The following is a 14,749-nucleotide window of genomic DNA, read 5'->3' on the forward strand; positions in this document are numbered from 1 at the left end:
TTAATTTAATCTTTCAAATCCTAAAAACTCTACAATTCAACTAAATCTTATTTTCATTAATTAGAACTATAATCTTGCATTTATCTAGTTATTTAAAGTCTAATCCTTCAAACATTCCATATTTTAATTTAATTTTTCAATCCTAAAAATTCTATACTTCGTTTAAATCTTATTTTCATCAATTAGAATTATTATCTCGTAGTTATCTAGTTATTTAAAGTCTAATCCTTCAAAAATCCTCTGTCTTAATTTAATTATTCAAATATTCGTTTAAATCTTATCTTCATCAATTAGGATCATTATCCCGTATTTATTTAGCTATTCAAAGCCTAATCCTTCAAAAATCCCCTGTCTTAATTTAATCTCTCACTAATTCGTTTAAATCTTATTTTCATCAATTAGAATTATTATCCCGTAGTTATCTAGTTATTTAAGGTCTAATCTTTAAAAAATCCCATGTGTTAATTTAATTCTTCAAATATTCGTTTAAATCTCATTTCCATCAAATAGAATCAATATCCCATATTTATCTAGTCTAATCCTTCAAAAATCCCCTGTCTTAATTTAATCATTCAAATATTCGTTTAAATCTTATTTTCACCAATTAGAATCATTATCTCGTATTTATTTAGCTATTCAAAGTCTAATCCTTCAAAAATCCCCTGTCTTAATTTAATCTCTCAATAATTCCTTTAAATTTTATTTTAATCAATTAGAATCATTATCCCATATTTATTTAGTAATTTAATTTTTCAATAATCCGTTTAAATCTTATTTTCATCGAATAGAGTCATTATCTCATATTTATCTAGTCTAATCCTTTAAAAATCCCATGTCTTAATTTAATTTTTTTACAATTCGTTTAAATCTTATTTTTTTATCAATTAGAGTCATTTTCCCATATTTATCTAGGTATCTAAAGCCCAATCCTTCAAAAATCTCATGTCTTAATTTAATTTTTCAACCCTAAAAATTCCACTATTCATCTAAATCTTATTTTCATCAATTAGAATTATCATCCCCCGCTTATCTATTTATTTAAAGTCTAATTCCTAAAAAATCCAACGTCCTAGTTTAATTTTCAATCTTAAAAATTCCACTATTCATTTTTTTTATCCGTTTAAAATGTTATTTTCATTAATTAGCGTTATCATTCTCTATTTATTTACTTATTCTAATCGTTAAAGTTTAATTCATCAGAACCTGACTTCCAAATCTAATTTCCAACCTCAAAAGCTCCACCAAATATCGTCGTTCGATAATTATTCTCGTTATTAATGTTATCTCATCTACTTATGTAGTTAGTCATATACCAAAAGATCTCATCTCTAAATAAATTCTCAAGTTCTCAAACTCTAAGTTCACATCTTCAAATCTCTAAAATTCCATCTTTCGCAATTATTTACCTAATCTTTATTATTTCACCATCGTTATTATTCCATTCCTTTACTTATTCACTCATCCACTTATCCCCTCATTTAAAAATCTCGGACTCTCAAATCATTTTCAAGTTTTCAATCTCGTTCAAATTTAATTTCCAAAAATTCTCATTCTCGCATTTAATTTCTGAAAGTCTGATCTTCAAATAAACTGTAAAACTCCAAATTTTAAGTAACCTTCGAGACTCCAATTTTTCAAATGAATTTCAAAAATCCGATTTCCTCTCCAATGGTTTTAATTCCATCTTTCGAACAATCTTCTGTTCCTCTTGATTTTAATAAGCATGAATGAATTTTTCGTAATTCCTGGATAGTAGAATCTGTGATATTAATTCATGCAAAATAAACGAGCTGTGGTGGGGGCCTTACATGGGTGACTTTATGATTGATTGATTGATTGTTTGCTTTGATTATCATATGCGATTGATTTACCCTACGCTCTGACATGCATGCGATTATTCCTAAATTGTGCACTAACCCTCTTTATTGATAGCGCATGGTGGCTCGTTGCCCAGGTATGTACCCATTTTCCCTTTAATCGTTGTCTATGCATGTCTCGATTCTTATGTGTGCATGATCATTCAGGGTATTCATTGATTTACTCGTCAATTGCCACGTTAGCTTGATTCTATTAGTAGAGACCCGACTTTAGGGACTTAGAGAGGTGTTATGGTCTTTACCATACCTTTCGATAAGTAACCTGACCCCCGAGCCTAATCCGATTTTTCGTAAATCACTTTTTCCAAAATAAGGAGTCGCACTTAGAGTTTTCTTTCTTATTTTGTTTACCCTTTTAAAAATAAAACAAAAATAAGTGACGACTCCAAGTCATTTTCTTAATCAATAAAAATCATTTTTCAAATCAAAATCGAGCGCCATTGAGTGGGAAACGCATAAGCCGAAATACGGGGTCCACAATATTTTTACATTTTATTAATTGTGAGTAAATTACAAATTTTAGATGATTTTTTGTAAGTTGCAAATTAAATATTATTTGATTTTTTTAACATTAATTTGAATTAAATGTGTATTTATTTAGTAGTAAATATATTATTTCGTCTTTTATAATAAATATTTTGTAACTATTTTATAAAATTTTAAGTATTTATAATGCTTTAATATGTATGTTTAAAAAATAAATTTATCACTTTATATTGGTAAATGCTAGTTACTATAAATATATTAATTTGATAATTTACAATAAATTTTAAATTAACTTTATTAAATAATCTTAATACTTAAAGTAAATATTAAGTAATAAGTTTTAAATTAAGACCTTAAAGTATTATTTGTATTTTTAATTTTTTGCTAAAAGCAACTTAATTTCGGATTTCTTTTATATATATATATATATATATATATATATATTTGTTAAATTGTTACTTATTTCTTAACATTTTTTTCCTATATAGAAAAAGTTAGATAAAATATTTGGTTTTTTGTAAATGCTAAAAGTGAACCACCATAACTAAAGTGAATCTATCTGTTTTTTTTTTTTTTTTTTTTTTTTTTTTTTTTTTTTTTTTTACGCTTTGTAATACTTAATAAAAATACAATATTAAAAAAAAAAAAACAAACGACTTAATACTTAACACTATTAAGCAATATTTAGTATTAAGTTTGATTTATAATTAAGTAAAAAAAACAAACAAACACTAGGTATAATTTAACTTAAAATCAATTTTAATAATTAAATAATAAGTTTTACCAAAACAAACATTAAGTATAATTTAACTTAAAATCAATTTAAATCATTAAAAAATAAGTTTTACCAAAACAACTTCGGACAAAAAATGAAATATTTTGGTGTTAGTTATGTAAATTGAAAGATGGAAGGAGCATATAAGATAGAGCGTTTAGAAATATTTGAGTTGATATTATGCTTGATTTTTTTTTTTCCATATTTGTATTTTGTCAATTAGGCATTTGTTTGGTAACTGTTTTTTAAACAATTTTTTTCTTCAAAAAAAAAAAAAAAGTTTTGCAACTAAAAAACTATTTTTTGTTTTATGTTTTTAATAATAAAAAATATAGTGTTTTCAGAAAATATTTTTTAGTTGTTTTTACTTGTTTTCTAAAAACTGTTTTGAGAAATAATTATACAACTTTATATAATATAATAATTAAAGATAAAAAAATAGATGTATAAATTATTTTTAAAATATGTTTAAGAAAATATTAAAAATAGATTAAAAACATTTACATTCCAAAATAGAATTTTGTTTCACAAAACATATCTGCAGCCCAATTATATACCATTGCTAGGATTTGGGCTTTTTGGCGACATTTATCCAATGGGCCCAGAAGTTGCTAGCCCTAAAAGGACGATTGTCCCTCGACAAAACCCAAGTTTGTTTGTCCAGAAACCGCATGAAAAGCAAAGAAAGCTCGGGATCCATTTTCTTCACCGTCGAGCATGTCCACCGCTATGCGGCTACTTCGAAAATGCGGTGGCATTTGTGCAACTCCATCTCTGAGAGCTCGAAGTTTCCGATCGAATGCAGCGCTAGAAGCCATAGCCAAAGCTTCTGAAGAAAGAATCCCAAATATCGCTTTGTACAACTACCCCTCATTTTCTGGAGCTTTCTCCGCTCTCTTCGCTCACCTCTTCCACTCTCATCTCAACCTCCCTTGCCTCATCTTGCCATTCTCTTCCGTTGAGCCTCTCAGGTTCACTCTCTCTCTGTCTATACATACAAGGCTTGGTTTTGCGGAATTCATAGTTTCTAGTGTTTCGTTAGATTGATGAAAAACTGTGAGAAAATAAAGGAATTTCAAGTGTTGAAATTCAGATTTCATTATCTGGGACTTATTCAAAGTATCTGGCTTTTTGTGTAACTGATAAAATTTTGTGTGTGCGTCTATATAAGGATTGTAAACTTGTGTGTCCTTTCCTTACGTCCTGTTTGGTTCATGAGAAAAAAAAAAAAAAAGAAGAAAACAAAAGCAAGTAAAATTTTGAACAATGACTTTTTATGTTTTTTACAACTTAACATTAATAAATGCCACTTAGTTAATTCTCATTCAGGTGTTTGGATATTCTGTGAAGTTCATAAATTGTGGGTGGACAGTAAATTTGTAGGACTATCTTTCTTTATGTTCCGTTTGGTTGCTGAGAAAATGTGAGAAAAAAAAAGAGGGAATTTAGAATTTGAACATTCTTGTCTTTTTCATTTTTGAGCCTTAGGACAGTAACAAGTGCCAATTACCTTACCCTCATTCAAGTGTTTTCCTTTTCCTGTCATTCATGTATATATGCGAAGATTTTAAATTTGTGGCTCCATCTTTCTCCGTGCTCTGTTTGGTTGCGCTTGAAATTTGAGAAAATAAAATAAATCAAAGCTACACCAAACAATTTAAGTACTTCCAACATATCTCAAGATTCTGGAATATTCCAGAGCTGTCTGAAATCTTTGGATAGTGACAATTTTAGTGAGCAACATCGTTGTCATCTTCAACCCTAATTGCTTTGTTGTTTCCATTGAGACAAAGTTGTGAATGACACCAATTTCAATAATGCCGTGATGTTCTTGTTGATAAACACCTCTGGAAAACTATGTCTCAGCAGGGTAATACCTATAAAGGGGTGAATGGGTGAAAATTAAAGATTATAATATAGGCGTTGAAAATTTTAACCCAAAATAACCTACAAGAGAGATCTAAGCCATTCTAAATCAATTTATTAATCCTGTATGAGAATATGAATAATCAATAGAATCACAATCACATAAGAGACAAGCAATTTTACGTGAAAAACCATTGCACTAACTGTCGATATAAAAAACCAGAAGGTTTCTGACCTCTAATCTAATAATCCATTATATGTGAGTAAGATACACAAATTTACCTAACAGTTTTACTCTAAAGACATACTCTCCAGTACCTATATTGTGATCCGACCTTAGCCTCAGAGGGGATCCAACAACTCAAAATTCGATCGGTGAATTCTTTGAGTTTGGGAATGATAGGGCAAGTTGGGGTTGATTCTCTCAAAGCATCTTGAAAAAATATATTTAGGTGGGGTATATATTGGCCTAAAAGCCTAGAGGGTTGGAAATGGAATTTTTTTTTTTAAAAAAAAATATTAACTTTCCAAAAAATAATTAAGAAAAGAATTTTCTTTAAAAATAAAATATCAACTTTCTAAAACTTAATTAAGAAAATAATTTTTTTTAAAAAAAATGAAATTTCAAAGTTTCCAAAAATTAATTAAGACATTTTAATTCAATTTTAAAACTTTTGATTCAATCCTACCTAATTAAAAAATCTAACTTGCCTTTAACAAACCTTTTCAGATTTGTGATGATCTAGTTAAATGAACAACAACCTTGAATCTTCAATAGGGAGCAAGTCACTGTCTAAAAAGGTTCTTATGCCAGAATGAAAAGAAACAAAATTGCCAATACATAAAAGTGTCCTAACAACCTCCACTAAAATTACCCTCTATTTTGAAGTGCATTAGGCATGACTTTGGTCTTGACTACCTTCTTGCCTTATTCTTGCTCTCTTTGTCTCCAATGTATTTTTGGAGCCTTCTTTATGGCATTTGGCATTTGCTTTCCTAGCCTACATCACGAACATCCTCAAATATCTTCAACCTTGGAGAGCATGGTTCAAAGTATTGGCCAAGTCCGGTATGACTCGGCCGAGTCGTATCCGCCTTGGCCCTTTCTACGCCGAGTCCGATACCTGATAGCATCTAAGACTCAGACTCAATCAGGAATCGTTTAAACTCGGTTGATTCAATGGAGATTCCGAGTTGACTCAGTTGAACTTAACAAAAGAAATCATTTTTTCACTTCCAAATCATAGCAGAGGAACAATAAATGGGATTTAAACCTAAAAAACCTCTGAAAAATCAAAGATTGTCTTAAAAAGGAAAAGCTTTTCAACAACTTGTAAGTCAGGATTTCCCTTCCTCCTCTTGGACCACTTTTCCGCTACAAGTCTCCACACACTGTCTGGGAACCTGAACCAACTGAAATGGGTAGTAGCCCTAGAAAAACACAGTTAGTATGCCACAAAACATGCATAAATGAAAAAACATGTGTGAGTATGCATGTATTGTGCTATTAAGGACAAATGTTTGGGTCTGCTGGTACCTTTCCTTTATGTTTCCAAATTGTGATGTGAATTGTTAACCCACTTCAAGCATCAAACATTCTGAAGCTGTATGAAACCTTGGAGATTGTCAAAATTGCATATCAATGTAAATTGGGGGTGGATTGTGATATTTAGAATAGTAACAAATACTAATTAGCTACTTCTCCCTCAAGTATTTGTCTTCCCTTTTTGTGTAATTGATAAGTACAATAACTTTGTTGAATTATCTTTCCAAATGTTCTGTTTGGTTGCTGAGAAAATGTGTGTAAAGAAGTTCAATGTACCCAACTTAATATAGTAAAATGCAGCTATTCAAGTATTTGCTTTTCTGTGTTACCTGCTAAGTTTTTATTCTTGAATGTTATTTTTTATTAATTTTTTCTTTAGTTTTTGCATTAAAGCTTGTGAACTTTAGTTTTATTTTTATTTTTAAGATGTAGGATTTAAATTTTTATCTCTCTTTTCTTTTCCTTTGTTATCTTAGGAGCAAAATAAATTCTAACTTTATTTATTTCTTTTTCTTTTTGATGCAGGGTTGAGGATTTGAATGTTGAGGGAATAAACAAATGTTATTTTCTTGATTTTCTTGGGCCAAAGGGATTTGCAGTGGATCTTTCCCAAAAATCACCATGCCAGTAAGCTTATTTTAGATTTTCCATTTACCAATCTGTTTTTGAGTTATCTATCTATATGTGACACATAGATTATTTTGTTGTTCTTTTTAGAAATGTAAGATAGCTTATCTGGTAATTATTGATTTCATTAGGGTAATAGGCTTTGATCACCGAAAATCATCAGTTTCCCAGATTCCTTCTCCGGAAGATTGCCCTGAGAACCTCAAATTTCATTTTGATCTTGAGAGGAGTAGCTCAAATGCAGTATATGAATATTTCTCTAATGAACTTGCAGATATGAAATCTCCTAATGTAAGTAGAACTGTGAATATTGTTCAGAGTTTTTTATATGGGGATATCTTAGTAGTTAGATGAATATTCATTATTTGAAAAATAGGGGGAGGCTGAGGGTCTATTGAACCCAGAAGACCGTGATCGTATTGAAATGGTTCTAAAGTACATTGAAGATGGAGATCTTTGCCGATGGAAGTTACCAGACATTAAAGCATTTAATATTGGACTTAGTGGATGGCGCTCAAAATTCAACAGCATCACTAATCCATGCATGTATGAGCAGGTTGGGTAGCCTAAATTTTGATTTTACTTTCTTCTTCTTATTCTTCTTTTTCTTTTTCTTTTCCTTTTCCTTTTTCTTTTTCTTTTTGATTGTTTTTAGTATAATTATTGCATTATCGTTTTGTTACAGTCCTTATTGTGTTGTGAATGTTAACCATTGCAAAATGGCAGCACAGGGATAGTTTTTGTTTTGGGGCCATGCCTCTCTACATTTGTGTCAGATCTGGTATGGTCATTTACCTGATGAAAATTCTAGGGAAATCCAAGTCAATATGATTTACTGCTATTGTTATTGACATAAGTTTTTCCCAGGTCAATATGATTTACTGCTATTGTTATTGACGTAAGTTTTGTTGTTATTATTGCTAATGTTATGTTACTTTTGTAATTCTATTACTCCAGTGCTTGTTAGATATGATGTTATTTCTAATTTGTCTTACCAACAGCAAAAATGCAAAATAGTCAGAGCAAAGCTCCTATCAACAGATTTTTTAAATTATTTAATGAATGGAACCTCAAACGGCCTAGTACTTGGGAAAATTTTCACTATAATAATTCTCTGTTTTTTAGTGTGTGTAAGTAACTAAAAAAAGGCATTTTATATTCCACTTTTATATATGATAAAGAGCATTATATGCATTGTGAATGTCAATCCTAATAGCTTAAGCTTTTAGGAAAATTGGTACCTCAACATGGTATTTAAGCGTCATTTTGACGGAGGTCATGTATTTGAGTCTCACTGTATATTTATTTTACCAATTTATTAAGCCTAGAAGAGGCTAATTGTGTTTGTTTACCCATGGACCTGTGTATCTCTCTAGGTGTGGGTATGGGGCAGCATGTGAGGAAGGTGCTATTTATGCTAATTTTCTTTCCTTATTTTTTTTTTTAAGTTACAAAATTCCATATTACTCTTTTACTTATGCACAATTTTTATCTTTTTTGGTTTTGGGAGGTTTGAATCTTATAATCAAATTGTAAAATTTTACCAAATAAATTATACATTGGAATCCTAGTTGAGTTGACATAACTCAGTTAAGCCTGCTAAATTTCTTCTTTTCTATTCCTTATTTTGTTATAAGAAGGCAAGTTTAATTTCACTAGAACAAAAGAAAGAATATAATTCTTATAAAACTTGTTTAGAATGAGGAAGATGGCCCTTTTTGTCATCTCTTGGAATAATGTGAGACAAAAACTTAACAACAATTTGGTCTTTTTTTCTCTAAGCTCTGTGGTTCAGTTTTTGGTTGTTGAGATCAAACCATTTTTTTATTGAAAAGCTTGGCTTGCTCCTTTGGAGTTTAAGTTTTAGTTTTGGGTTGGGGGGTGGTATGTGATAGATGGTTTTTTTGTCGTCATTGTTGGTTGGCCTTTTGTTTTTATCCCTTTTTTTCTCTTTCTTTCAGTTGGAGGATCTCTTTTTCTGCCTTGTACTTTTCTTTTCATTAAAACATCTGTTTCTGGATCAAAAAAAAAAAGAAAAAAAAAAAAAGAGAAAAAGCTTGAGTACAATAAAAGTTGAGTTGCTCAAGAACTTTATTTATCTATAGGATTAGTTTCTGCTTTTTGTGGATCCTTGGCTGACTAACTAATATGTTGGCCAATTGAGGTGCTTCAAGGGTAGAGACCTTTTATGGGGGGTTTTTGCCTCCTTGAGAATACTTTCTTGTGGGCTTTTGTTTGTTTTTTTTTCCTTAGGTTTTTCCCCTTCTTTGTATTGGTTTTTCCTCTTGATGAATGTGTTATATCCAATAGAAAATGTACAGATGGGAGGAATATAAGTTGGAGATAGAAATTGAAGGTGCTTTGATATGATGATGAGAACAATCTGTTGATTGAGTGCAACAAGTAAGATTGGCAATGTGGCTAATTTAAGATAGACATGGTGATTTTAGAGGATTATATGCTAAATGGATAACAGGATACTCTTCAAATTTTGTAGAAGGAAATTTTACAACTAGAGGGCTACTCTATATGGGGTTGAATTCAATGTCTTGTCCTATGTTATGTACAAACCAAGAAAGCGTTTAGGAGATAAAGAACATTCATACACAACACAAAATTACGTTGTTTAACAGTGTGCCTATGTCACAGGGGAAATAAAAATAAAATCCACTATAAAAATGAACTTAAGTTTACAATAGCTCTCTGCCTCTCAATTCTTAACTGAAAACCCCAAGAATACGGTGCATACTTTTTAGAACCTATTAAATAACTGAACTCGAGATATATTTCAACAGGTTATGAGGCTATTTCTTGAGCTGTTTTTGTATGAGCTGTGTCACCTCAAGCTAGGTCCCTATGGTATTTTATTCTTTTCACCATAACTTTTTTAGTGATCTTATGGTATTTCATAAAGGTGATAACTCAAGCCCTCTGTAATTTTATAAATATATTTAAATAGTAACTCTTCTATAAATATATTTTAATTAGTTCTTTTACTTCTTGCTGCTGTAACCCTGTACTGTTATTGTTTCCACCACATCAATATCTCTTTGGTTGCTCAATATGTTTTTACAACTGGCAATCTTCATGTGCCAGGTCATACACAATTAGGATCGCTATGTACCACAAACCTCATTCCAACCCTGCTCACCCTCTCAGTTCTTTTCTTTCCCCTCTAAAAAGCCTTCACCTTTTCTAGTTTTGTGTTTAGGAGTTGAAATACATGTACTTTCTTTTGGACTTTCCATGTTTGCAGTTGCTGGAGATAAGTGCTGTGGATTTAATTTCCAAGGGAAATTCTTATATTTCCTCTTGTCAGCATGCTGCAAGTAATCTGCTGAAATTGAATAAAGTTTTCAAAGTTCGGTTGGGCAGAGGATTTTATGGAGAGTGTCTGGTAAATATAATCACTATGTTTCAGCTAATTGTCTTCATGGTATTAGCCCTGCATTATTATCAGCAGTTTAATTTCATGATGGGGGTTTAGACTAATTCTCAAGTGGAACTGACCACCTAACATGACTCTCCCTGTGCCTTTAAATTGGTTCATACCACATTAGATGTTGAAGATGCAGATTTCATTTTTTGCCCTCTAAAATTCTTATTCTCTGTTCTTTTTAATATCTAAACAATTTTGATTCCTTTGTGATGTGCACTAGGGAGTTAGAGCTGATGGTAATTCAAACTTAACTGATGAAATTGGCAAGCAACTTAGTCAAAAGAGTGCTGCAGCTGGTTTAAGGTAAAATGACCTTTGGCAGAAATGTATCTGGGTCTATTCTCTCTTCTAGGCTTTGTTCTTTTGTTATGAAATAATTTTTTTTATTTTTTATTTATTTTTATTTTTTTATGGCATATTGATACGCATCCATTCTTGCTATTTGAATGTTGATCTGTTTTCTGGATTGACTATGAAGTAAATTATAAAACTTCCAGACCCTATAATAGACACTATACAAACTGCTATGCGACCAAAGTCTGTCCAAACAAACTTCCTTATTGTTTAGGGCCATCCAACCAATTCCATTTTTTAGTTTCATAAAATGGCCAACTTATTTTTTATACAAAAATATTCAATACATGCTTTTGGAGCTATTTTCCTCTGCCTATAGAGCAGAGTCCTTGGTGGTGTGATCATTGGTTTCGGAAACAATTGACCCAGGAATATGGAGACGTATTTCTGGTGGTATAATTTGTTGGCTAACTGGATGGCAGAGGAGCTGGCCAACAGATCTCAAGGTTTTTTTAGGAGATTGTTTTCCATAATTAAGAGGATTCTAGAAGGGTTGGTTTTGATGCTGATTGCTTCTCCTTGTTCATTGTGGGAATGGTCTCTTTTCCTTCAATGTGCACTTTTGTACATCTTCTCTACATATTTTTATGGACAATAATGTCACTCTTTCTATTTCTCATCAAACAAAAGTTTTCTCCTATCCATTCTCACTCTCCTTTGAAACAAAAGTTTTCAATTTCCTATCAGTTTAAAAACTGTGAGGATGGTTTCTGTTGGGTCTTTACAGGGGTGTATGGCCCTTTAGAAAGGAGTTCCAGAGACTTTAATATGGTCAGATTTCTAGGTGAGCGGAACAAAGCCTCAAGGTTGTCTTCATTTATGAGAAGGTTCTCGGAGATTATTGAGGAGTTGGAGCTTCGGGACCTGCTGTTGCAGGGGGGCCTTTTCACTTGGAGGGGTGGTTTAAACAATCAGTCGCAATCAAGATTGGATAGATTCTTAGTCTACAAGGGTTGGGAATGCCACTTCAATGGGGCTATTCAGTGTCTGTTACTTAGACCTGTTTCTGACCATTTTCCAATTGTGCTGGATAGTGGTGGTTTGAGTTGGGGGGCCGTTCCCTTTCAGATTCGAGAATATGTGGTTGAAGGAAGAGGGTTTTAAAGATTTGTTGAAAACTTGGTGGGAGGGCTTCAATATTAGAGGATCCTACAGTTTCATTTTGATTGAAAAGCTGAAAGCTCTAAAGGCTAATCTAAAGAGGTGGAACAAAATGGTCTCTGGCAATGTTACAGTGAATAAGGAATTGGCCTTGAATCAAGTGGCTTTTTGGGATGCTGGGGAAGGGACAAGGGTTTTGTCTTTGGAGGAGCAGTTTGCTAGGTTGCACGGCTAAGGAGGGGTATAAGAAGTGGGTTCTAATGGAAGAGACTTTGTGGAGACAAAAATAAGGGAGCTATGATTGAAGGAAGGAGGGGGATAAGAATACTAATTTTTTCTACAAAATGGCTAATGCTCACAGGAGGAGGAATGCCCTAGTGAAGATTAAATTAAATAGGACTTGGGTTTCAGAGGACAGTGAGATTAAGGAGAGGGTGGGTCGGGCTTTTCACTCCCTTTTGACTGAAACAAGAGAGTGGAGACCCTGCTGTGAAGGGCTTTCTGTTAAGGCTTTATGGGGGGATAATGTGGCTATGCTGGAAGCATCTTTTTCTGAGAAGGAGGTGCTTTTTGCCCTTTCGACTCGTAGTGGGGATAAAGCTCCAGACCCAAATGGCTTCTCTATGGCTTTTTGGCAAGCTAGTTGGGACTTTTTGAAGGGAGAGGTGATGGATTTTTTTAGGGGTTTTTCATCAGCATCGAAGATTCATTAATAGTTTGAATGCTACTTTTTTGGTGTGTATTCCTAAGAAAGGGGGGGCTGAAAATCTTAGGGACTTTAGGCACATAAGCTTGGTGAGTAGCCTTTTCAAGTTGTTAGCTAAAGTTTTAACCAATAGACTCAAGAAGGTGGTGGGTAAGGTAGTTTCCTTATCCCAAATGCTTTTGTGGAGGGTAGACAAATTCTCGATACTTCTTTGATAGCTAATGAGGCCATTGATATGCTTTTGAAAAGTGATGGTTGTGGGATAATTTGCGAACTTGATTTAGAGAAGACATATGATCATGTCAATTGGAACTCCTTACTCTTGTTGCTAGGAGAGATAGGTTTTTGTGATAGGTGGATCAATTGGACCAAGTGCTGCATCTCTACCATAAGCTTCTCTGTTCTTGTCAACGGTTCTTCTTCGGGCTCTTTTTAGAGTTCTAGACGGTTGAGATAGGGGGACCCTCTTTCTCCTTATTTGTTTGTGATTGTGGAGGCCCTTAGTTGTTTACTAAAGAGGACCAAAGTGGTGGTTTTTTGCCGGGGTGGTAGGTGAGAGGAAGAGGGAGAGAGGAGATGGATGTTTCTCATTTACTGTTTTCCAATCACATATTAGTGTTCTGTGAGCCTTCCCCAAATCAACTGACTTACTTGAGTTGCGTGCTTATATGGTTTGAGGCCATGTCGGGGTTGAGAATTAATCTGGAAAAGAGAGAGCTTCTCCCAATGGGGCGGGTGGAGAATATAAGGGATTTGGCTCAAGAGTTTGGATGCAAGGTTGGGGTGTTTCCATCCACTTATCTAGGCCTCCCTTTGGGTGCTCTTTTTAAGTCTATGGTAGTGTGAGACAGTGTGGAGGAGAGGTTTGAAAAGAGATTGGCTCTTTGGAAAGGGTGGTATATTTCTAAGGAGGGCGGGGAGACTTACCCTAATTCGCAACACTCTGTCCAACTTGCCTATTTATTTTATGTCCTTATTTTGTATGCCAAGATTGGTTGGGCGAAGGTTGGAGTAAATTCAAAGAGACTTTCTTTGGAGAGGAGGGGCCCTTTAGAGGAGACCTCATTTGGTTAGTTGGTTTATTGTTTGTTTATACAAAAGTAAGGGTGGATTAGGGGTTAGGACTTTCTTGTTGCCCAATAAATCTCTTTTGTGCAAGTGGAATTGGTGTTTTGCTGAGGGTGGCTTTTTAGAGGCAAGTTATTAGTGGAAAATATGCGGAGGAAGGGGGATGGTGCACCTGGGAGGTGAGGGAAGCGTATGGGGTTGGGTTATGGAAAGCCATTAGGGAGGAGGGGGACATGTTAAGCTATAGAGTTGCCTTTTTGGTTGGGAATGGTAGGAGGGTGAGGTTTTGGAAGGACAAGTGGTGCGGAGACGAGCCTTTGCGCATCCCTTTTCCCTCCTTATTTGTTGTATCTTCCTCTAAGGAGGCATGGGTGGAGGAGTTTTGGAATCCTTCTTCTAAGGGATAGTGTTGGGCTCCTCACTTTTCTAGGCGAATCAACAATTAGGAGATGGAAAGCATGGAGCGCTTCCTTCTGAGACTACATGGGAGGAGGGTGTCTGGGGATAAGGATGAAATTTTATGGATTGAGTCTCGGGATGGGGCTTTCTTTGTCAAGACCTTGTACGAGGTTTTGGAGCCAAGAAGATAGAGCGTTTCCCCAACAAGTGTGATTTGAAATTTGTGGGTACCACCGAGGGTGGTCTTTTTGCTTGGGAGGCTACTTGGAGGAAGGTTCTAACTCTGGATCACATTCAGAGGAGATGGTGGCCTTTGGCGAATAAATGCTTCCTTTGCCTCAAGGAGGAAGAATCCGTTGATCACATTCTCTTTCATTGTGTTAGAACAAGAGTTTTAGGCCATTTTTTGTTCTCTCTTTTTGGTGTGTCGTGGGTACTCCCCTCCTCGGTTAGAGAGGCTTTGTTAGGATGACATGGATTTTTTGTGGGTAAGAAAAGGAAAAAG

The 14,749-nt window shown here is 33.7% G+C and overlaps 1 protein-coding gene across 6 annotated transcripts in view; it reads left to right on the top strand.

The window, feature by feature from the left end:
- The first annotated feature begins 3,805 nt into the window (after positions 1 to 3,805).
- Positions 3,806 to 14,749, top strand: part of LOC117911318 — a 63,573-nt gene continuing 52,629 nt past the window's right edge. For 5 of the 6 annotated variants that reach the window (XR_004650859.1, XR_004650858.1, XR_004650857.1 and 2 more), the window contains exons 1-6: positions 3,806 to 4,109; positions 7,076 to 7,177; positions 7,309 to 7,468; positions 7,554 to 7,733; positions 10,434 to 10,574; positions 10,837 to 10,919. Coding sequence is in view for 1 of the 6 variants with exons in the window: in XM_034825639.1 (XP_034681530.1) it covers positions 3,856 to 4,109; positions 7,076 to 7,177; positions 7,309 to 7,468; positions 7,554 to 7,733; positions 10,434 to 10,574; positions 10,837 to 10,919 (920 nt within the window). In the remaining 5 variants the exon portion in view is untranslated. The remainder of the gene's footprint in view (positions 4,110 to 7,075; positions 7,178 to 7,308; positions 7,469 to 7,553; positions 7,734 to 10,433; positions 10,575 to 10,836; positions 10,920 to 14,749) is intronic. The other variant, XR_004650860.1, reaches the window with a different exon arrangement.

Source organism: Vitis riparia, chromosome 3, assembly GCF_004353265.1.
Source record: "Vitis riparia cultivar Riparia Gloire de Montpellier isolate 1030 chromosome 3, EGFV_Vit.rip_1.0, whole genome shotgun sequence".
NCBI classification, from domain to species: domain Eukaryota; kingdom Viridiplantae; phylum Streptophyta; class Magnoliopsida; order Vitales; family Vitaceae; genus Vitis; species Vitis riparia.